General features: G+C 35.2%; 1 protein-coding gene across 10 annotated transcripts in view; it reads right to left on the reverse strand.

The window, feature by feature from the left end:
• ZNF827 (zinc finger protein 827) overlaps window positions 1–23900 on the reverse strand; it is a 139744-nt gene that overhangs the window by 54334 nt on the left and 61510 nt on the right. For all 10 annotated transcript variants that reach the window (XR_005556197.1, XM_039338993.1, XM_039338992.1 and 7 more), the window contains one exon: window positions 20107–20340. Coding sequence is in view for 9 of the 10 variants with exons in the window: in XM_039338993.1 (XP_039194927.1) it covers window positions 20107–20340 (234 nt within the window). In the remaining variant the exon portion in view is untranslated. The remainder of the gene's footprint in view (window positions 1–20106; window positions 20341–23900) is intronic.

Below are 23900 nucleotides of genomic sequence, written 5' to 3' on the forward strand. Positions count from 1 at the left end.
TTTAGATAGCGTAAATGTTAGCAGCATAGTTTAGATAAGGGGAACTTGCTGTCATAACATTTTGGAAAGGATGGAAAGAGAATCATTATTTCAGCTTGGAGAATCCCGTGTACTTTATTATGTCAAAGGGAGCTGACAGATGAAATAGCATCTCCATTTGTTTCACTTTTGCAGTGGGCCATGAAGTTGTCCATCCATGTTGTGATACCTTACAGTGCTGTGACCTAGTTTCAAGGCTGACTGGAAGAGGTCAAATGCTAACAGATCAGTTCACATTCCTTCTCTTGCTTTAGAACAGGTGATAAGACAGCAAATTAATCTCAGTAGTTTCAAGCTGGAGAAATTCGTTCTTTTTTATTACCAGTGACTCAAGAGAGCAACCTCTTCATTTCTCCAGGAGCAGAATACAGTATGCAGAAAAAAAAAATGATAGCAGGGAATATGCCAGTGATTGATTACAACAAAAAGTATAGCAGAGATGCAATTTTGGTCTGTTAAATAATAGTTTTGCTTTGTACAAATAGGACTAATCAAATTAATTAGGTGGCATATATACAAAGTCCTTTAAAGGCCCAGGGTGGGAGGCTGCATTTGAGCACAACATACTTTCTCTTATGTCAATGTAACATTTTTCCTCCACTTTTTTTCTTCACAGAAATTAATCTAGTATTCTGAAACAACACTCAAATTTAATAACTAAATCTCCCCTTGATGTTAAGGATTAAGAAGAAAGTCCATTAAAACAAAATCAATTAAAACTTAATTTACATAATGTATATTATATCTATGTCATTTGTTATTTGGCAAGTCTATTGCTTGGTGAAGCAGTCCAAATTTAGATTTTGTTTATTATACCTGAAATCTGATAAAAAGGTGTCTACAACACTAGGATTTTAGAGTAATTCTTGGCATGATATAATTTATTAATTTTGCTGAATTTTATTTTGGCATTCATGTTTAAAAGTACTATGCTACTGTTGTTGTTTTTATATCACTTTTTCACACTCTTATGGTAAGATTCTCCTTCTCAGGGAGCAGAGTGAAAGGTAAACCTCCCAAATGTTCATAAAGAATGAACTTGGCTCCTTGGACCTACACGCTGAGTATCTCTATCTATGAAAATCTCAGATAACAGAAAGAACAAATGTGTTCTTCAGATGTCTGACCTCTAGAGTTCCGGCACTGGACTCCAAATTTAGGTGGAGGAGTCAAGATGACCTTTGATGCTCAGCTTTTCTTTCAAAACATTCTTTCTATTTCTGTTTCTGCTGCATGCACAGCTTAATCCTTGGCTCAGCTAACACTTCTAGCAGACACACACAGACATGATCAGAGTACAAGAAAACCTGCAATAACTGGGTTTTTTTTTCTTGTGGCCAACTGAGATGCTTATACCTTGAACCATTTCTATCTAGTTCAACTTGCCATCTCACAAATGAGAATGAAATAATGGAATTTTAAAGTGATAGAGCAGATTATATGTCTGGTATATGGAAATGCCATGAGTGATGCTGTCATGCTATCACCTGAACATGTTCAAATCAGACCTAATTCCTTTTATTTTTATTTTACCAATTTGTATAAGATCTGATGCTGATTAATTGGGAATCAGTGGCTAAAGGTAGGGAGGAATTTTATGTATCTGTGTTTCAGCCTCCTAAGTTCACCAAGCAAACTGTGAAGTATTGTTTCACTTAGAAAGGATGAGAAAAATATCTGAAATAAAGGCCCTGAAATCTATTCTTGCAAGAGAGCAATCAATTGTTGTGTTTAAGACTTTATTCTCATCTATATTAAAGATTCTAATCCAGCCAAATCATCAGGGAAGTGAAGCGTCACAACTTACTTACAACCAGAAAAGAAATAGTTTCATTCTTTAGCCTCTCGCTCTCACTGACAACTAATTAAATATATGTACATAAACATATAACATACAAAGACACAAAGGAATGGGTAGTAGAGCCTCCAAAATTCTACAATGATTTTTCACAAACTAAAAAACAATTCTTTTTCATGATTCAGGAAGATTAATGTTACTTGTATTGATGCTGATTCCATTATATCTGATACAATAGCGTAATGCAAAATGCTTGTTAACTTAGCAAGTTATACCTAATAGGAGAAAGGGAAATGGAAAACAGGCAATATTATGTCATTTGTGAATGTAGTTGTGAGGTGGCCTGGAAAACTGAAAAGCCTCAGTTATCACTTATGTCCCTCAGCTGAGGCACTTAGAATGCAGGTAGCTGCTACCTCAATGTGAAGGAGATGAGAGAATTCACTCCAGAGTGTTCGTGAGCAAATCAAACTATTTTTAATTAACATCCCTGCACCCCTTCTATAGCATCTAACATTCTATCTATTCCATGTTTATATTTCAAATTCCCCATTTGAATATACTTATTAATTTGGTAATTTTCAATATTCAACACTGATTAGTATAAAACAGCTTTCTCCAACAGGGTATTTTCCAGATGTATTGGGATTAAAACTCCAAAAGTGCTTGTAATCCCATCAAATCAGGACTGCATTAGCTCAGGAAGTCTTAAGATACAACACTGCATGCAGATAATATATTAAGTAGATACATATCTGTTGTCTGTCTTCAGATTCTAATTTGTGAGGCAAACGCAGCTTTAATACACTATGCTATCACCAAAGCCATACAGCAGCTGCAGACCAAGTTTTGGTGGCTATGTGCCATAATATTTTTGGGACGTGCATGGTCTTCAGAGGATGGGGGGACATAGAAAGTGGGCTATGTAGTGTAACATCAAAACTATGAATTATTTTAGAACATCATAAGGTAATACATTTGTAAGAACGTATGGCTTCTTAAAATGTGAGCTGAATAGCATGACAATTAAGTGGACATATGCTGGCTTAAAAATCGTATTCAAAGAATGCTCATGGATGGCTTTTTTATTCAACTGAAATGAGGTGACCAGAGGAATGCCATAACATTTGGCCTTGAGGCCTGTTCTTTTAAAGACTATTATTAATAACGATATGATTGAGGAGGCGAAGGCAATGCTTATCAATTTTTTAGATGGCCCAAAATGGATTGCTACTACCTTAGAAGGAAGAAATAACATTCAAAATAATCTTCATAAATTATAGAAAGAAACTGAATAGAATTAAAATCAAATTATGCATTTACACAAATTCTACATATAAGACAAATGCAAAATTATGCATTTAGGAAACAGAAGGCAAACAAAAGTGTAAGATGACTGCTTTTTAGCTTCTCAGCAATATTTGGGGAAAAAAATAGAATAGTCAATTACAAATGTGAGTCAGCAGTGTGATATAACTATAAAAAAGTCAAATTCTGGTTTAGAACACATCAGACAAAAATTATTTCCTAATCTGGAAAAATGGTTGCATTTTATTTGATGTTGGTGTGAGCTTACCTGGAGTATTTTTCTAGGTCTGATCATCATACATTATGAAGGATTCAAATAAAGTGGTGCATATTTGGAAAAGGACACCCAGAATGTTCAAGAGATTATACTAAATCCTGTGAAAAGAACTTACAGGAATTTGGGATATTTAGCTGGAAAGAAAAGACTAGGGAAAGATATGATAGTGCTTTTCAAAAACATACAGGGTGTCACAGAAGGAAGTAAAGATTTTCTATTATTCCAAAAGACACAACAATAATAATGGTCTTAAATTACAGGAGGTTATTATAAATTCCGATTATAAGCTAAGGAAAAACTTTTTAAAAATGAAAAAAAATTGACATTAGAACTAACTGCAGTGGAAATATGCTTTCACTCACTAAAGGTGTTCAAGCAGATATGCAATGAATTACTGAACAGGTCTGTGCAGATTACTGAAGATTTAATTTGAATTCCTGCACTTAGCAACTGCTCAACTGCCAATATGGACTCTTCCAACTCTATTTAGATAATTCTATGCCTATACTGCCTCTTAGCAGAAATTCTCAAGATGATTTCATAAAACATTTAATTTTAAAGAATGACCTTTACAGAATAATTACCATACTTTGACTTCAAGATTACCAGAATATAGTGATTGAATTTTAAATTATTGGAAATTATTTTAGTGTTAGACGTATTACTGTGTAAATGTTCAGTTTACACCATGGCCTTGCTTTATTCAGGTAGTTTCTCCATCTATTCTAACTTGGATTTAAGTACTAAATAATTACTCTGTTTCTGATGCCCTTGCGCACCAAAATAAAACTTTATGATTTCCTTCTCTTCTCCCCCCACCCCCCGCAGTTTGAGTCTCATTTTGGAACCATTTCTGCTTTGTTCCAAACTTCCGGAACTGATTTCCTCTGCAGTCAGACAAAAGCGTACATATTCACATTGCTGTTTTGAAAGGGAGGTTAAAGAAGTTCAGGATCATCCTGTATTTTAGAACAAAAATAGATTATAATATGAAATTACTTTGGTCTATGCAGAGCCCATAATGGGCAAGGGCCACAGGTTATATTTTCAGATGTATCCAACTTCAAGCAATTTTCTGCCTGAGATAAAGGTGGTGTCACGGGTACCCCCAAAATGGACTCAAATGAAGAGGAATAGCCTGCTTCAGAAATATGGGAGCAGGGTGTGGCAGAGCGTCTGGAAGAAGTGGGGGAATCTGAACCAAGAGTGGATGGGCAAGAAGAATAGGAGAGACCAAGAACTTTAGAAGGGCCGGAGGAGTGATCAGACAAGCAGTTGGCTGACAATGGGAAGGAAGAAACGTAGCTGCAGCCAAGAGGCTTGGAAGGCCGGCCAAAAGCAGAGGACAGAGAAGGGGCGTAGCTGCAACTAATGAGCGGGAATTGCTTCCTCTGTTAGATCCTAGGGCTCACATGGCTGAGAGAAGAGGTGCAATGGAGGTCGGCAAAGCTACTTGCGAGGAGGCAGCCTCATCCTTCCTAATGAGTTGCACCAGTCGGCAGCTATTTATCCCAACGGAGCAGAGTGACACTGAGAACAATTCTTCCATTTCAGATCATGCATTTGTTCAGTCACTGTGTATCTTGCCTTGGAACTTCATCCCTGATTCTATTTCTGGACTTTGGACTTTGCTTTGTGGATCTTGGAATTGAATTTTGGCTTGAGGTCTTTGTGTTTTGGACCATGGACTTATCTTTGCTGGACTTGCTGGACAGGTAGACGTAATGCGGGTGACACAGTACCTCAAATAAGCCAGTCCCATGCTTGTAAGGCTTTAAAGATCAAAACCAGAATCTTGAATTAGACTCGTAAACAAACATATAATTGCCCATGCTGCTGCATTCTGCACCTGTTGAAGCGTTCAAATACTCTGCAATGGCAGCCCCATGTAAAGAGCATTACATTACTAATGCTCTGTACACGGGGAAGTGACTAGGCCCTAAGTGACTGTGAGTAGAACTCAGTCTAGTCAGGGTTCAGTAGAAGGTGTTATTCACCATCCAGACATTCACAGACTTCAGGAACTGGAATAAGATGCACATATCATTGTTTATTTTGCCAAGGGCAGATATATATAATTGGGTAACATCAGTGTACTGGAAAGAAGGAAATGACAGAATCACAGGGAGGGAGGATTTATGATCACTCTCACTTCCACTGCTCTTTTGCCCAGCCATGATCATTCTGTTTCTGTTTAGGTAAGGAAATATCTCTGAAAAAATTACCTAATAGGGCATAGATTGTCTAATCTGTCATAAAAATCTGGTAAAAACAATGGGAGGTGGAGTAGAAATTATTCATGTGATCAAGACCAGATAACCATCAGATATCTAAGAGCAGGCACAGGGCAATAGAGTGAAAATATTCCCATTTCACAGCCAATTAATATCTATAGTAAATGATCAGATTACAAACTGATATGGTATATGTGTAACCTTTTTATTAATTAATACTTTACATTTGTTAACCCTTTGTTTCGATTTATTTTATAAGTTTTATCTATATAATATTATATTTCATTATATCCTTTATTTTTTATTAATCTTCACTTGGAACATTTGAAACATTTCCGATGAGAAAGCAGATTATAGTTTTTTAAACTATTACACTTCCATAACACTGAAAAACTATGAGAAATATGAATCTGAGCAAAAAATAGACTTAATATATTTGCAGTGACTATTCTATGACCTCCTCCTATAACCTATATGGGATTTCCACAAAGTGGTTTATTCACACCAGTAATTTGAAAAAGCAAATTGGAACCCATGCAGATTAAATTAGAGTTCTTCCCTTAGCTTTTAGTGATAAAGCTCTGGGTTATAGTAGGATTTCTAGAATAATAGTTAATATTTAATTCCATGAGAACTACCACTACTAGTGGTATGAGTTTGATGGAGCTGTAGAACTGAAAAAAACTGGAAAGTAGCGTCCCAATTTCTACCATCATTTTAGTATAGGACTTGAATGCAAGAATTGGCAGAGGATGAGTGGGAACAAAAAGGAGCTTGCAAACTGTTTAAATATTAGGTGAAAAGAATTACTAATATCATTTCCATTTGAATTGAAGGATGTAATCCATCATCATATATTATTTTAGATTTTCTTTATAAACAGAATGAACAAATTTTGAATAGGTCCCTGCCTAGAAACAACTCAAGAAATTATACCTTTCTGCTCCTGATTGGACTAAGATAATCAGCAACAAGTGGGTTCTAGTCTTAAACTCTAGTAATTTTTTAAATTTGGAGAACATTTAAAGGGTCTGTAATGATTGCAAACTCTTGACATTCTAATGATTCAACCCTAACCACAATAATCCACTAAGAAAGCACAATGAAATATAACAGAGCTTGTATTAATCAGTAATAGGAGAATTGAGTGGCCAGTTAAAATTGCACAGGAAGTCCATTCTGTTCTACATTTGTGTAGACTAAAAACACTCATAACAAATTTCTATATAGGCAGTTCTTTTTGTCTGACATCTTAAATCTTTACTTCCAAATAGAAGAATGCTTTAAACCAAGCAACAAATTGAGTCATTCTCAGGTCAGCAATCCCTGGCTCAATGCAGAGTGGAGAAACATACAATCGCACAAAAGACCAAAAATAATTACTCATCCAAAATATATCAGAGTTAATAAAAAACTTTAAAAAGGCTATAAACCTCTATTGAAAAAGAAGAAATCATCATTCCAGAAGCTATTGAGGCACAATTCAGCAGAAAGGGCCAACTTGCTGCAAGACAATTCAACAAATACAAAAGTTAATTTCAACAGAACCGTGGCCAATAATACTAAAATAAAGACAGTCAATCCAGAAATACAAGAGTTACAATAAAAATGAGGTAATAACCAATAATAAAAGATCTGAATGAAATGATTAATACAGCATTCAATTGGCCATGACGAGTTGTTCTAGACCACAGGTCAGCAACCTGCGGCTCCGGAGCTGCATGCGGCTCTTTGAGCCTTCCCCTGTGGCTCCCAGCCTCTTCTGCCTTTGCAGAGAGAGACAGAGACAGAGAGAGGCAATTGCGCTTCTCTCTCTCTCTCTCTCTCTCTCTCTTTCTGTGTGTGTGTATAAAAGAGAGCGCACTCACAGTGTTCTCTGAGGAGCTGAAAAGCTTACTGGGTGGAGCTCCTCCCTTTGCTGCGTCTCTGCAGGAAGCAGGAAGGGCAGGAGAGAGTTAGCTAGCCCAGCTAGGCTGACTCAGGATTTCTGGGAGTTGAAGTCCATGAGTCATAAAAGAGACGAGGTTGCTTACCCCTGAGCTTGTTGGACAAAAGCTTGAAGCTTGCCAGGTGAGCAGAAGATAGGAGGGGGGGGGGAGAAAGAGAGAGAGAGGGGGGGGAGAGGGAGGGAGGGGGAGAGAGAGAGAGAGAGAGAGGAAAGAGAGAGAGAAAGAAAGAGAGTGGGGGAAGAGGAGTGGCAGACCAAGGGCAGATAGGGAGGGAGGGAGGGAGGGAGAGAGACAGAGAGAGAGAGAGACCCTTTTGACATCTAAAATGAAGATAACACTGCATATATCCTTTTTTTACCTTTGTGTGTATGTAATTTTATTCTCTTAAAGCATTCTCTTGGTGATCAATGTTTTAATAGTATGGATATTCCCAAGAGTCATATTTTTACTTTTATTTTTAATGTGTGTGTACACACACACACACACACACACACACACCTATAATAAAGGTAAAAAAGGATATATGCAGTGTTATCTTCATTTTAGATATCAAAAGGGTTTTGCGGCTCCCAGTGTTTTGTTTTTGGTGGGAAACGGGTCCAAGTGGCTCTTTGAATGCTTTGGGATGCCTACCTCTGTCCTAGACCCTAATTCAGAGTCTGTTATAAATTCGAAGAATACACTGACATTCTGGAAAATTAGTAAATAGAGAAGCAGTATTGCGGCTTTATTACAAATCAAATCAAAGACTGACACACTATATGTAGACTTCCAACTGGCTATCATCTAACTGAAGAAAGATATCCTATCAGAAAATAGCACATTCATTATTGGTTTATGTACTTAATGCTGACTATGACAAATGTAACATTACGGTTTTGCATCAGCAAACTGAATACACAAACACACATACAATCCATGTGTATAGAGAATACATAAATAAAATAGTCTTTCTGCACCCAAGCCCATTTGTTTCAGTAGGGTTTATGTCAATGCAGCCTGTTGAATCCATTGCTTTCCATCTTTCTTTGCACTCTGCGGCATAACTAAATAGCCTTATTTTTTTATATTTAGACAGTTAAACATCTGTATCATTTAAAAATAGTTTAGCTGCATCAGGCATTATAAATGTTCAACATATCTATTATTATTTTTAATAATGCATGTCCTCCACCATCTAAGGAAATAAAGCTGTTTATTTTTAAAAAAATTGGACATGGAAAAGGTTAGGCTGAGACTTGGCAAGGGGCCCAAGGTCATCCAGGGAGCTTCAGGGTTCAGCAGACATTCAAAATCTGGTTGAAATCCAACATGGGAGGAAGGAGATTAGGTATCATTATACTGACTTTCTCTAGGGCTCACGTTAGTTTGAGTTTCTATGATTGTCATGGAAAGATCTGTTACATTAAATTAAATACTTGAAACAAAATTTCTGCTCTATTTCTTTACCAGGAATAAATCACACACACACTACCTCCTATCTTGGCATAATCTTGGGTAGCTATAGGTTACCAACAAGGCAATTAAATCTATGTAAATAACAAGAAAAAGAGAATATAACATATAGCAATGCTAATTGTCAACAGATTGTCAGTTGAAATATATGATATGATATGATGTGATACTGAATCAAACCAGCATTTTATTGTTACATGCACAATAAAGACTTCCCTCACCCCCCACGCTGAATGAAAGTTATCAGAAATGTATTTATTGGCTGGTTGAGCTAAGTTAAGAAAAAGGTTGAAAAGAGGTTATTCATTGTATGAGTATCATCACATGCATGTGAAAAGGAAGATACACTGCACAATATTTTTGAAAAGCTATATAAAGGAAAAGGCTGTACTGCCTGCCAAACAACTGCTATCCTTGATCTTAAATGTATTACGGCAAAATATATCTTTTTCACCTTAAGCTTTTGTTTAAATTTTGCCAGAGCTTTTTCTCAGCTATCTCCTTTATAGTTAAAAGCATTATAATATCTAATTATTTTAATTTCTTACAATTTTCTCTTCTAGTAAATTATAGTAAACGGAATTGGTTCCAGAATCAACACCATTAAGTCCAATAAAAATCCACAAAATTGTAGGCAATTTCTAGATCTATGCATTGTAACTACTGAAAAAAATAACAAAGCAGACATGAGGAAAAGATTATACAGTCTTTTATTACTTCTATATGAATTCAGCATCTCCTTCACTTTTAAAACATTTTGCCTGATGAAGAAATCTAGAGACCTTGAAAGTTTGTCCATTATTTTGCGCATTTTCACTTATCCTAATTACGGCAAGCCCAAGATTGTTTCCTCCTTAAGGAGCTCAAAGGTTACTTAACCTGCAAAAGGATTGTTCACTTCATACAGAATTCTATTTGATTACTTTAGTAGTATATCCTCTTCCGAACCATCTTTGTCAACTGAAGAGAAAAGCTTTTTCACTTTCTTCAAGTAGACATTGTAGAACAATGTATTTTGTAATCTTCAAAGATTACAAACAATAAATGACCAGTTGAACATTCCCTTGCAATTAGAACAGCAGTTGGTCAAAATTCCATTTTATTTTCCTTTTAACTTGTTTGAAATCTAGTTGCTTTCTTATTACTTTTTTGTGCTTCCAAGAAGCACAAATTTTTAGAAAATCAAATGGACTTGTCTAAATACTAAGCAAGGTTCATTTGACAGGATATGAACAAAAATATAGATTTAAGCCTTTGTGTAAAAATAAATGGACACATGAAAGAACTTTTGCTTCTCTGTAAAAATCCTGGAACTTTCCCAACTGGTGGCCATTGCTGGGCAGTGCAATATTTAACTGTATTAACATTTTTCAGGAAATGGCAGCCTAATCCTATATTTATCTAGTCAGAAGCAAATCTCTCTGTTGCGAGAGGATTTATTCCCAAATAAATGAACATAAGACTGAACACAGGATTTAAGACACTATGCTATTTTTGAAAATGAAAATAGTTACCCATAACTGATTCATATGAATAAGGCCACAAACTTCTTAACAGAGTTGTGATGGCAACCTTCTCCATTTTGATGACCTCCAGAAGTGGAGCACCAAGTTATAAGAAGAATGCTTTATTTATATACTGAGATCAAGCTGCATATTCACTACTATTAATATTTTCAGATTATTTTTCAAAACAGAATTGCTTATTTGTGGAATCTGTTTCCAAAGATGACATCAGCCAATTATACCTAAGCTTACATAGCATTAAATAGTCAACTTTGAAATGATTTGAACTAATTCCAATCAACAGGTCATGTTTAAATATTGTATAAACATTGTTTAAATCAACACAATAGGTATTTTATTATTACATTTCAAATACCTTTCAGATATAGAAGTTGACAATATTAGTTTCAAATTTCTCACTCAGGATGGGAAAATTGAACACAAATTTACTATAAGAGATATGAACTGGCCTTAACTCAGAGGGTAATCCAGCCAAGTAGCAGCAATATTAATGACCATGCAGATTTTTCTATCCCTCCTTTAACTGTGCCAGATATTCTTGGAATATAAGTTTCTTTTGCATAAATGGAATGAGGAAAAAGTTCTGTTTGGTTCATTAATTCATCTCTGGATTATTAGTTGATGCTTCTTTACATTCCATGTTCATAATGAGATTATGGGGAATTCAAGTGCAAGTAGAACTATTTTCAATAAATACACTTTTTACTATCTGATTTTTAATATTGACTGAATTAGGAGTTTATAACATTATAAACTGCCACCAGTTTCTGAGTGGCAGATTCCTTGGCACTTCATGGTTAAACATTTCATAAAGGGACTGTGCCTTATGGAAAAAAAAGTCTGTCTGAAATTATATAAATTCACTGATTCAGCCAGTATTCTCGATGAAAGATTGTTTGAGCAGTAGAATGGGGATATTTTTTTTCCTGCACCAATCCATCTATGTTCAGATGTCAGGAAATTGTCTGAAATGGGTGGTGATCATGCTGCTGTTGCTGCAATCTCCACTGCGCCAAACAATGCCAGAATTCTCTATTCAGTGGTACCTTGTTACTCAACCGCTTTGGAACTCGTCAAATTTGGTACTCAACGCATTTTAATGCAAAAAAATTGTCCTGGTACTCATTGTTTGTTTGGTACTCAATGCACAACTGGAATCTGTTGGTGTCAGCTGCCTTGTGATACATTATTCCTTATGGAAATATTTTTTCATTACTCATGGTTTTTGGTACTCCTCGGGCCTCCTGGAACCAATTAACGATGAATACCAAGGTACTACTGTACTACTCCTAAGATTGTATGTCTAGATCTCAAAAGACTTTCTGAAATAACATGGTGGCTAAATTCTAAGATAAAAACCCAAAACTTCTGAGTCTCACTTCCAGATACAAAATTCACAGTACAATTTTATTATCCATCATTTATAAGATTTATGGTAAAAATACTAACTAGCTGCATTGTATTTATTATACTAAGACTTTCAGTGTACTCTGAAAATGTGAAAACATTGTCCAAATCTGTCCCTCCGCATTTTGTGGAATTACAAATATATAGCATTCAGAATTCAGAAACCATCCATCCACCTACCTACCTACCTTATCTATCTGGTAGACCTTTCCTTATGTAACAGAAAACATTCCTCAATGTTTTGCTAGAATGTTCTTCCATATAGAAAGGGCCAACATCAGACCTATTCTTTATGTGAAAGAAAGCTGAGACAATGAACTGTATTTATTATTGCATGCTGTAATTAATGCATGTATTCATTGTACACAAGGGAAAAAAACATATGTAAGATGATGCCATCATGCAAACGCTGTAATTTATGTACTTGCATCAGGGACATACTATACACATGACATTGTGTGCATATTGTTATTTTGCATTATTGTTTCTTTCAGTGTGTTATTAACCCCTAATTAATCATGGGTAAATTTTAAAAATACACTTATTATAGGTTAGATCACTTGTACCCTTCTTCTTACAAATTTTCTAAGAGAATGAATATGCTTCGAATCACCTATCACTACTTTTACAGCAGAAAATTACTGCATCAGAAATTTGACAAAAACTCAAAAATATTTTTGTCTTCTCTATTGCAGAGATTTGAAAAATAGGACAAAGTATCTGATCATAAAATATCAAAAGAAAATTTATTGTACTGTAAATTTTTATAAACTTATTCAGATGAAAAACTGGCATTTAAAAAAAATAAAAAATTGTATAAAACAAAATAAACAAAGAATAAAAACGCAGATATTAAGGAATTCTGAATTTAATCAAAATTCTGAATTAAAACTATAAATTATAAATTAATATGCATTTTTCTATTAGTTGTATGAGCTTCAACATTAATAAAAATAAGCAAATAAGTTTCAGAGATTAGAGTTGGTTTTTAATTTTATTTATTTATTAAATCTGTTTGCCACCCATCTTGATGCAGAGTAAAGTAAAATAAAGCCTTGAGGATTTTCTAATATGCTTTACTTGTACAGAACAATGGCTCAGTGATTAAGAAGCATGGCTTGTCAGTGATAACTCGAATTCGAGACCAGAGCGTCGCACAATGTGGTTGGCACCTATCTTCACCTGGCTCCTGCCCATCCAGCAGTTTAAAGTATGCAAATTGAGTAGGTAAATAGGTATCACTTTGCGACATCATACTGGCTCCATGACCGTAGAAATGTCTTCAGACAGCAATGGCTCATGGCCTTGAAATGGAGATGAGCACCGCCCCCAACGACTAGCAGAGTAAATTGCGCAAAGGCTCCTTTCCTTTTCCTTGTATTTGTGTGGTGTATTTAATAAAAAAAGTGTGGCAACAATTTATTTGAGTATAGAGATGAGATTAATGTAGTCCAGTCTTTTTAGAGTGAAGCATAATGTTGACAAATTAAGGACATCCATTTTTATAGGTCTTTTATCCAACATTTAAACAATTAGATTATACTTTTCTTGCATAAAAACAAATACAAAAACATAACGATGTTGCTTTATTTTTTAACAAAAATAATGCAATTAAACACTAATAAATAAGCATTGGTATACATCCAGAAACGAGCCGTGGTGGCACAGTGGTTAGACTGCAGTACTGCCAACTACTTCTGCAGTTCATGTTTCACCAGTTCAAGGTTGACTCAGCCTTCCATCCTTCCGAGGTCAATAAAATGAGAACCCAGAATCAACAATTATTTTCAACTATTCTTAAAGCTGGTGTTCATGACATCTATATTTCAAGGAATACAATCTTGTATATTCATTCATAATATATAAAACAAAAAATTTTCATTTCTTTTGACTGTTTTATATATTTCAAATAGGTCCTATGTGATAGAAAAATAATCTTGATTTTCATTACTGCCTCGTATGTGCCAATAAAAAAAAACTCTGTCTATAAATTGAAAGAAATAAAGCTTTTGGGAGAGACACAAATATTATTGGCTTTATCTCTCTCTTTTTTTGACAATCCTATTCAAGTTTGAATTTACGTTGATCTAAAATGTTACCCTGCAAATGTTCTTTTACAGATGTTTTCTTTATGTGCTGGAAAAGGGGCATCAGCATCATATATATGCATATGTAGAATAGAATAGAGCTGGAAAGGGACCTTAGAGGTCTTCTAGTCCAGCCCCCTGCCAAGCAGAAGAACTCAGAGAGGTGAATGTCTAGTCTCTTCTTAAAAATCTCCAGTGATGGAGCACCCACGATTTCTGGAGGTAAGCTGTTCCACTGGTTGATTGTCCTCACTGTCAGGAAGTTTCTCCTTAATTCCAGGTTGCTTCTCTCTTTGATCCGTTTCCAACCATTGTTTCTCGTCCTTCCATCCATCACTTTGGTGAACAACCTGCCCCCCCCTCTGCCTCGTAGCAGCCCCTCAGATACTGGAACACTGCTTTCATGTCTCCCCTATTTCTTCTTTTCTTTAGGCTAGCCAAGCCCAAGTCCCGTAGCCATTCTTTGTATGTTTTAGTCTCCAGGCCTTTGATCATCTTAGTTGCTCTTCTCTGAATTTTTTCCAAACTCTCAACATCTTTTTTTGATATGGTGACCAAAATTGGCTGCAGTATTCCACGTGTGGTCTTACTAAGGTTTTATAAAGTGGTAATAATACTTTGCGTGATCTTGATTCTATGCCTCTGTTTATAGAACCCAGGATTGTATTAGCGGTTTTGGTTGCTGCTGCACACTGCTGGCTCACAGTCAAGTGATCATTTATTTATTTATTTATGAAACTTATATACCGCTTTAAGTGCAAGCACTCTCTAAGCGGTGTACACCAGTAAGCAATGTATATATATATATATATTTTACATTGCCCCCAACAATCTGGGTCCTCATTTTACCTATCCCGGAAGGATGGAAGGCTGAGTCAACCTTGAGCCGGTGAGATTTGAACCGCTGACCTGCTGAACACAGTCAGCTAAAATGGCCTGCAGTATTGCACTCTAACTGCTGCGCCACCTCGGCTCATTCATCATACACTAGGACTCCAAGGTCCCTCTCACAGTTATTGTTTTTAAGCCAGGTCTCGCCCAATCTGTATTTGTGCCTTTGGTTTTTGCTACCTAAATGTAAGACTTTGCTTTTCTCCACATATCACTTGTTTAAAAATTAAAATGAATGCATATATGATGTAGTTACTGTATAAATTAGCAATATTACTATTAATAACAATAATAAATATAAGAACAGTAACCGTAGTAATAGAAAGACAGTGTTTGGTATCTTGAAATCCTTCCTGACCCCAGATAGTCCTTGACTTACAATCACAACTGAGCCTAAAATTTCTGTTGCTAGATGAGAAAGGTGTTAAGTGAATTTTGCCCCGTTTTATGACTTTTCTTGCCACAACTGTTAAATGAATCACTGCAGTTGTTATTAATACAGTTATTAAGTGAATGTGGCTTCCCCATTGACTTTGCTGGTCAAAACAATGATCACATGATCCTGGGACACAAATGCCAGTTGTCAAGCACTCGAATTCAGATCATGTGGATGCTGCAACAGTGGTAAGTGTGAAAAATAGTCATAAGTCGTTTTTTTCAGTAATGTAATTTCGAACAATCACTAAATGAACTATTGTAAGTAGAGAACTACTTGTACTAAGTTCATTGTATATGGACAGAAGTGAACTAACTTTACAAACGCTGAATCATAGTTGTTGGGAATTTCACAGTTGTGTAAATGTCTGCAAAATACTGTTTTAAAAATACTATGAATAAATTGCATAAAAAGTTTGATCTCTCTACCCTACATTTCCAGTATTTTTAATATCCCTTTTCATATTTATAGATCTTTAACCCTTGCTCTTGCATGCAGCTGCTGTATTAGATTTTTATTCTCCTATAGCGACAATCATAATATCTTTCAAGAAATAATCACAAATATGGGCAATTTATTAAAGAATGAATGCTGCAGTTGTCCTCTTTGACCATGAACTCCAAGCGTAACAGTATAATCACATAAATAATTCAATAAGTAAATATTTTTGAAAAAATCACACAATCAAAAATACTTGAATGTGACATTAGCCAGATCTTCCTTGTGAGACTATTAGAATCTGGGATGCTACTGACCAATAACCCTGGAAATAGCAAATCCAACTATTGAAGTTCATGATTATAGTTCAATTGGAAAAAGATGAAAAGAAATGAGAAAGGAAACACTTCCTGGAAAACAGAAAACATCTGCACTTACAGCTGTTGATTTTTTTAAAGTATTTAAATACATAATCAAATGAAATCCAGAAGCTTGACACAGACTAATTATTCAAAAAAAAAAAAAAAAAACCCTAAAGAAAACTGAACTCCCAACAATTTATAGTGCAAGTTTAATTCTATATAATTTTTTAAAGCGGAACATTTCTCTTTCCAAAGTACCCACAAAGGAAATACCCAAAATCATTATTACAGTATGTTATACAGCAGCATTTCAATACAATACACTAGTCTAACTTTGAGTACTTCCTTTGTAGGTAGGATAGGTGGATAGAGAGATAGAATAAATGGATCTTCATATAAATCTTGACTATTGGCTACTATGTGGTCAAGTCCATGCATTTTTTTTCTGCAACATTTTCAGAAATTTCCTTCTTCATAGGACTGAGAGGGAATGACAGGCTGAGTCACCTAGTTGGCTGTATGCAGAGATTTGCAAAGCTTTGCATTAGAGCAGGGGTAGGCAACCTTGGCTCTTTTATGACTTGTGGACTTCAACTCACAGAATACCTGAGTCAGCATGACTGGTTCAGGAATTCTGGGTATTGAAGTCCACAGGTCATAACAAGGTTGCCTACCCCTGCACTAGCAGAACACTTGGTGATTTAGGTCACAGACACCCTGAAAAGAAGCTACATCCTGAAAACTAACATCATTATTTTACATTGCATCTACTTTTTACAATATAAGAGGATGGCAAACAAGCAGATATCTTAGCCAATTGCTTAGCTAGGTTAAATTCTAGCAGGGGGTAGTTGAACAAAAATATAAAGACCAAGTATATAAGCAGCAGCATGTCCATTTTTCATGCTTGTTGTCTTTCTTGGTTTTCCATAGGACATAGAAACATGTTGTGATGCTGTTCCCTCCATTTCTTTTTGCACAGTGGAATCAATCACGGCTAGGCATTCTGCAAAATCCTCTATGCCCGGCTAGTGGCTGCTTACCCTGATTACTGCCTCTCTAACACAGCTGGCAATTGGAAGGTGATGGTTATTTTTTTGGCACAAAGCTCTGTGCTGACTCATGCTTTGGACAATTCTGTATAAAGCAGTGGTTCTCAACCTGTGGGTCGGAACCCCATTTGGGGTCGAACGACCATTTCACGGGGGTTGCCAAACAACGCAGTCCGCCATTTTTTTCCCATTTTCCTTAGCTGTGCTACTCCCTTTTATTCTATTGGCTTTTGAAAACCAATAGAATAGACTCTCTTGAATAGAGTCTAATTCTATTGGCTTTCAAAAGCCAATAGGAATTGTCCAGGCAGTCTCTGCCCTGCTGAGCCCGCCAAAAGTCCCATTCTGCAAATGGTGCTGCACCAGTTGAGTAGTCCTCGACTTACGACCGGTTGGAGGTCGCGGCATTAAAAAGGTTGAGAACCACTGGTATAAAGGGTATTAGTGGGGAAAGATTAGGGACTGCCTCCTGAGTCAGGTATATATAGCAATCAATTCTCTTCAACCAATGTCTTCAATATTATAGTCTAATAAGCAGCTTTGTGCCATAGCTCCCTTTATAACCAATGCATTTTAGAAAGAATAAGTAGTCATGTGACTACAGAAATTATTATTAGAATTAGAATTAAATTTCTGTTCAACAATCATTTGGGATTCTGAATCAGTTCTTCTTAAGTTATGGGTAACCAAATTAAGCTATATTACTTGGAAGCCAAACAAGACTTTTTATTACTTTATAACTAAATGCCCAAGAATTAATAAAACTTCCCTGCAAAAAACAAGCACTTAATATTCATGACTTCAAAATGTGTGGTTTCTTCTATATATGCTTTTATATTTGTATTCTGAACATTACCCACAAACACATGTGCTTTCTCAATGAAAAACAAATTCACTAGGTATGGTGCTGGAAATGTTATCAAAATCTCAATTTCCTATAATTACATGCTGAATATTTTATATAGGGTGCTACCTAATATTTATGTAAAGTCTGGGAGACATATAGCACTATCTGCACAAGAGTAGTTTACCTACCCAAGTGAGCTGTTTGCAAATATCATAGCATAATTACATAGAATACACAGTGCACTTAAAGAGCAGACAAATGAACAGAAGGATATGGGGAGCATTGGGGAATTTTATTCAAATGCATGTGGACTCTGAGCTATTATTAAGCAGTATCTAATTTTAGTACTATTAATTTCAACTTCTAGATTGAACTGAATTAACTAATGACTAAAACCAGAATACCTAGTTATATAACAAAGATGCAGGAATGGAATAGTTTCCATAGAAGGATCAATTATAACTTCCAGTACCAGAGTTCAGAGTTTTCTACGACCTTTCCACCTATTTCAAAGCTACTTTTAAAAAGAAATACACTTGCGTCCAGTGGTATATTTAACAGAGCATGTCCCCTGTTTCTTCTGGAGCAATTCTTAGAATTCCAGTGAGAGATCTATGTTGTTTTAGGATAATATGTTCAGTTCTACAGTCCCTCCTAAAAAGCCCTCCAATTGAACATATGCAATCCTTATTATGTGGTTTTTGTCACACTATTACCAAATTCTGAAAATATGGGTTTTCCTGCAGATCTCCTTAAACTATTGTGTTTATATAATGCTCTTTTTTATACATAAACATCTTCACACAAAGAAGTCATTACTGTATATGATAGTTGGTGCAGTACTATATGAACCTATATTCTAGAATGTAAGCTTTTCTATACCAGGTTGTGAATGTTTTGAAATTGTCATGAAATAAGAATAAAGTCTGTCATGCTGATGAAATATAATAATCTTAGTATACAACTAAGCATCCAGAATGATAGTCCCTGGAAAAAATGCCAATTGAGATTCCCCACCTTATTTTCTTTGAACTGTACTAACAATGTTATAAAACCACCAAAGTTAAATATAGAGCAACAGAGCATTTGAGTATATGCCACAACCCTCCCCAATCATCTATTTTTACAGATACATGATGCAGGTCATGACACAAATTATGTACAATCATGTAATTTTTTTATTTAAAACCTTTTATAAAAAATCAAGCGTAGAGAATCTGTAGCACCCAGGGAATTGTTAGGAGTACATGGGTGTCCGTAGGAAGAACCTTAACTAATTCTGTTGTACTTGCAAAGATTTTGTAGACAAAATTTCTACAAATTAAGAGATTTTCAGCCAATAAAATAATGGCTTGGAAAATTTAAATTATGTGAGCATTATTGTATCGGTTAGGCTTAAGAGCCAATGAAACTGCTGTGTTAAGAGGATTTAAAAGGAGGGGGATTTCTGGATAGCAGGGATAAGGGTGATGTTTCTCCTTTTACAAAGGCTTTATATATATGACTACATAGTTAATTTACGAATGCTTTTCAAAAATAAATCAAACCTCTACAACATACGAAGCCATAAGCTACCACAGACAAGATTAAACAAAACTTTACTATAGTTTGTGGCTCAAGATGCTCTTGGACACAGTCAAAGTATTAACACTTATGACACTTTCCCCCAATCTTTTCCCCTTTTACAACAATAAGAAAAGACTGAATTCTTCAACCTTCTATGACAAAGCATGATGATTATAATCAATATATCCAGGTGTCACTTGGTTAGGGAGGGCTGCTTTGTAACATTTTAAAATTGTACCAACATTAGTAATGCACAAATGCATTAATTAAGAAATGAATAGGTTCTACAACAATTTAATAATATTTATAATTTTGTGTATTCCAGTAATGAGATCTTGGTGCCCATAAAATAAATAATAATGGAATGGTAGGCAATTTCAAACAAACAAAACAAAAATGTAAGAAGCTAGATTAATGTTCAAGTAACTAATTACCTGATAATTTCATGAGAAGTTCAGATGCTGCTTTGACTGACATATCCTGTTGCATTACATTTGCTGGCACTTCTTGTGGTTTGAGAGTCTCCTTAGGAATACTTGGAGCAGATACTTCAGGTTCATGACTAAAACCGTAACTGGTTTGAGACAACGTGGAGCTTGCACTGTCCTCATCTTTCGGTTCTTCTTTCACTTTAAATGTGGGCGTCAAGGGTTCTTTTTGATTTGCAGCTATTAGAAAAAGGGGGAACAGTAAAAGGAAATGCATGAATATAAAATCAGTTCACAAGAGAAAGCTAAACATGGGCAACAATTGGGGAAATCGTATGCCAGGAAATCTAATTGAGTAACTTAGGAGAGGTCCCAAATTTTGATATATTTCTCCAGTATTTTTCTTTTCTTAAAAATATCTTCATTAAATTAAAAAAAAATTAAAACACATATTTTTCCTACTATCCCTTTCTTTGTATAACTCACAGAAACTTTGGTTCCTGTGGCAAATATGTTAAAAGATAATTTGCTAGGTTTGAGGGCAACAAAGAAAACAATTAAAAAAATGTATGGTTTCAAATAACCATCTCAGATTTAAAATCCTAGACTTTCGAGCTTTAAACTAACCCTTTATAAAATGCAATGGAAAGTGATCAATTCTGCATAGTGAATTTGTTGTTTAAGCTGCCTTATAATATTATATCATTTTATATATAATTGTGTTGTACGTTTATAGAGATTGTAACGTATTGTCTTATTTTTTCTTATTTCCAGAAGTCAACTGAGTAGGTCACAAATGGTGATCATGTGACCCCAAAATATTAAACCCATCATAAACACATGCTGGTTGCCAAATACCTGAACTTTGATTGTGGATGGGAATGCTGTGATGGTCATAAGTATGAGTTTGTCATAAGCCACTTTTTCAATTCTGTGGAAATTTTGAACAATTGCTAAACAAATGGTTATAAGTCAAAGACTCCCTGTCTAGTCCTTCCTTTCCAAGGGATGACCTGAATCTAAGGTAATTCTGTAAAAAGTTAGAAAAAGCTGCTCTAAAACCTGACAATGGTTCATCCAATTTACAATTTTGAGAGCTTCTTATATATAACTCCAAGCTAACTAGCTAACTCTAGCCCGAATAGGGGCTATAGGGTCATAAAAAGGGTTTGTGTGTTGTGTGTATCTATTTGTGTATATACATATATGTATTCATATTAGTTTTTTGTGTGAGTGCTTGGAAATTTTATGACCTTTTATGACTAAAGATCCTCAATACTAACCACAATAAATCCATATAAATCCATATAAATAAAATAAAATAAAATAAAATAGAGCTCCCTACAGGTTATTCCTACACAAAGATAGCACACTGAAATAATTTGCCAATTTTTCTTGTCATCCATTCCTGACATGCTTACAAAAATAATAAAAAGTCTTTCTACTCTTTTGTCCAGCAGAACAAAAGCAACATTTTGTGCTGATTGATAGCAATAAATATACCTTAGATGCTATGGCTGAAATACTTTAAAAGGCATTTATGACCATCTCATTCAACACATCTCTATTTCATAAATTAAAAGAGAGGTGTCCAGCTCACAAGCATCTTCAATATCAGCACTCAAGCTCAATCAAGTTAGTCATATTACCATACCTATAGCATAGAGATAACAGATTGATGATTTTCAGCTTCCAATATTTAAATATAGATTTAATAGACATTTATAGAAGAAAATAGTAGTAGTAGTGGTAGTAGTAGTAGTAAAGTTGGAAGGGATCTTGGAGGTCATCTAGTCCAACCCCCTGCTCAGGCAGGAAACCCTATACCATTTCGGATAAATGGCTGTCCAGTCTCTTCTTAAAAACTTCCAGCGTTGGCGCATTCACCACTTCTGGAGGCAGTGGTTAATTGTTCTAACTGTCAGGAAATTTATCCTTAGTTCTAGGTTGCTTCTTTCCTTGATTAGTTTTCACCCGTTGCTTCTTGTCCTGCTTTCAGGCGCTTTGGAAAATAGCTTGATTCCCTCTTCTTTGTGGCAGCCCCTGAAACAGTATTTGTGGCAGCCCCTGAAATAGTATTTCAATATCTGGTGTTTTATAAAGTTATGAACCTCTCAGGATGCCTATGTGTGAAATTGTCTTCAGAGTCCCAATTACTCACAAAACTGACAGAGCACATATATCCTTTGGGACAAGAACTATCAATGACCCATCTATGGATTCCTCAAGCAATGCCTTCAGGGCAGCATAACCAGACTGTCCCAATCTGACTTGGCCCTGGTATTTTTTTTCTTTTTCATTTCTTTAATTGCCCTTGCTATTTTGCTCATTTGCAGAGCAGCCTGCAGTACATCAATCTGAGCCAAAGGAACTACTTTTCTCCAATAAGCCGACAGAGAATTATCCTCAGAGTCTTTCTGCTACTCATGTTTTTGTTTGTTCATATAATAATAAATGGAAATGTTTCTTTAAAAATGTTGCTAGCAAATCTCTCAAGTCCACTAAATAAAACATTGTTTTATGGGAAGGATCTATTAAGTATTGCCATGTTGGTTCAATGCATAATTTCGTAAGTTATTTTAGACACATATTGTTCTGATCAATGGATTTAATTTCTTCCTTTAACCTAACATCTTTCCCTTGTGTGGCACTGACATATCTACTAACTTTAGATTTTCATCTAAAAGATATATCTCACTCCTTCAGTGACTTTATAACATGTTGCTAGGTAACAGTGCACACAAGTCAAGTTTGAGGACCTTTTTGTTAAAGACACTAAAAAAATGCTTCGGTCCTCTTTGCATGAGAGATCTCATCTGGGTCCTTCATATTTCTGTTTGCTAAGCACTACAGAACAGCTTATCAATTTCTGAATTAAAAAACAGGCAACAAAAGAGAAGATATATTCAGTTTTCAGTTTCTCTTATTTCTTTCTCCATGCAAAATTTGTTTTTATATCTATTTCAAGCCGTGTTATTCATTTAGTACATATAAAGCACAACCTAATATCATATCATTTAATTTATGGCATGAACTTAAAACAATATAATTTAAAATATTGGGTAAATATAACAAAGAAGTTACAAACTGATTATTGGTATAAGCGTGGCTTTAAAAAAGATCAACATCTTAAGAGAAATCATTTCCCTTTCTTCCAAATCAGTGTGCTTTAAGAGAGGAAAATATCAACATGTTTCTAACTTTCTCTAATATATCTCTATGGAATTTACTCTTTGCAGGCATTTTATAAGACTGTACCTTGAAAAAGCTAGAATAAAACATTTCATTAATTCCATCATTTTCATGTTTCTCAGAACTGCATTCATTCAGTTTCTTTTATTCGTGGTTTTTCTTTCCACCCTTCCATCCTATGTTTATTCCACCCTGGAGTAAAAGGATTAAGAGCATATTGAAAGACTCAACCAAATTCCTATGTGATCTCCACTACCTTGTGTACTTGGCAGTTACTGGGGAAAGGGCCTTCCCAGAATGCTGAGGAATGCTTTCACTACAAAGGTTAGCAAAGCACCTACCCGGATGTCATTTTATAAATGTCAGGCAAATAATTTTGTAAGTTTTTACATCCTGTAAATCAATTTAAGCTGTTTCATTTTGCTAGTTGTTTCTATTACATATTTTCTGTTTTCATTGCATTTTTGAAGTGCTTTAAACCATCCAAAGCATTTTAAATGATCAGACTATAAATATAGAACAGAACAACCTTAACACTAGCCTCTTTGGCCCAGCAAAATGGGAGAAAGCTGTTCATAGTGAAGGAGCTGAAGAATGCAGTTACCCAT

This window comes from Crotalus tigris, unplaced genomic scaffold, assembly GCF_016545835.1.
Source record: "Crotalus tigris isolate CLP2741 ecotype Arizona unplaced genomic scaffold, ASM1654583v1 scf7180000017725.2566008, whole genome shotgun sequence".
Lineage (NCBI taxonomy): Eukaryota > Metazoa > Chordata > Lepidosauria > Squamata > Viperidae > Crotalus > Crotalus tigris.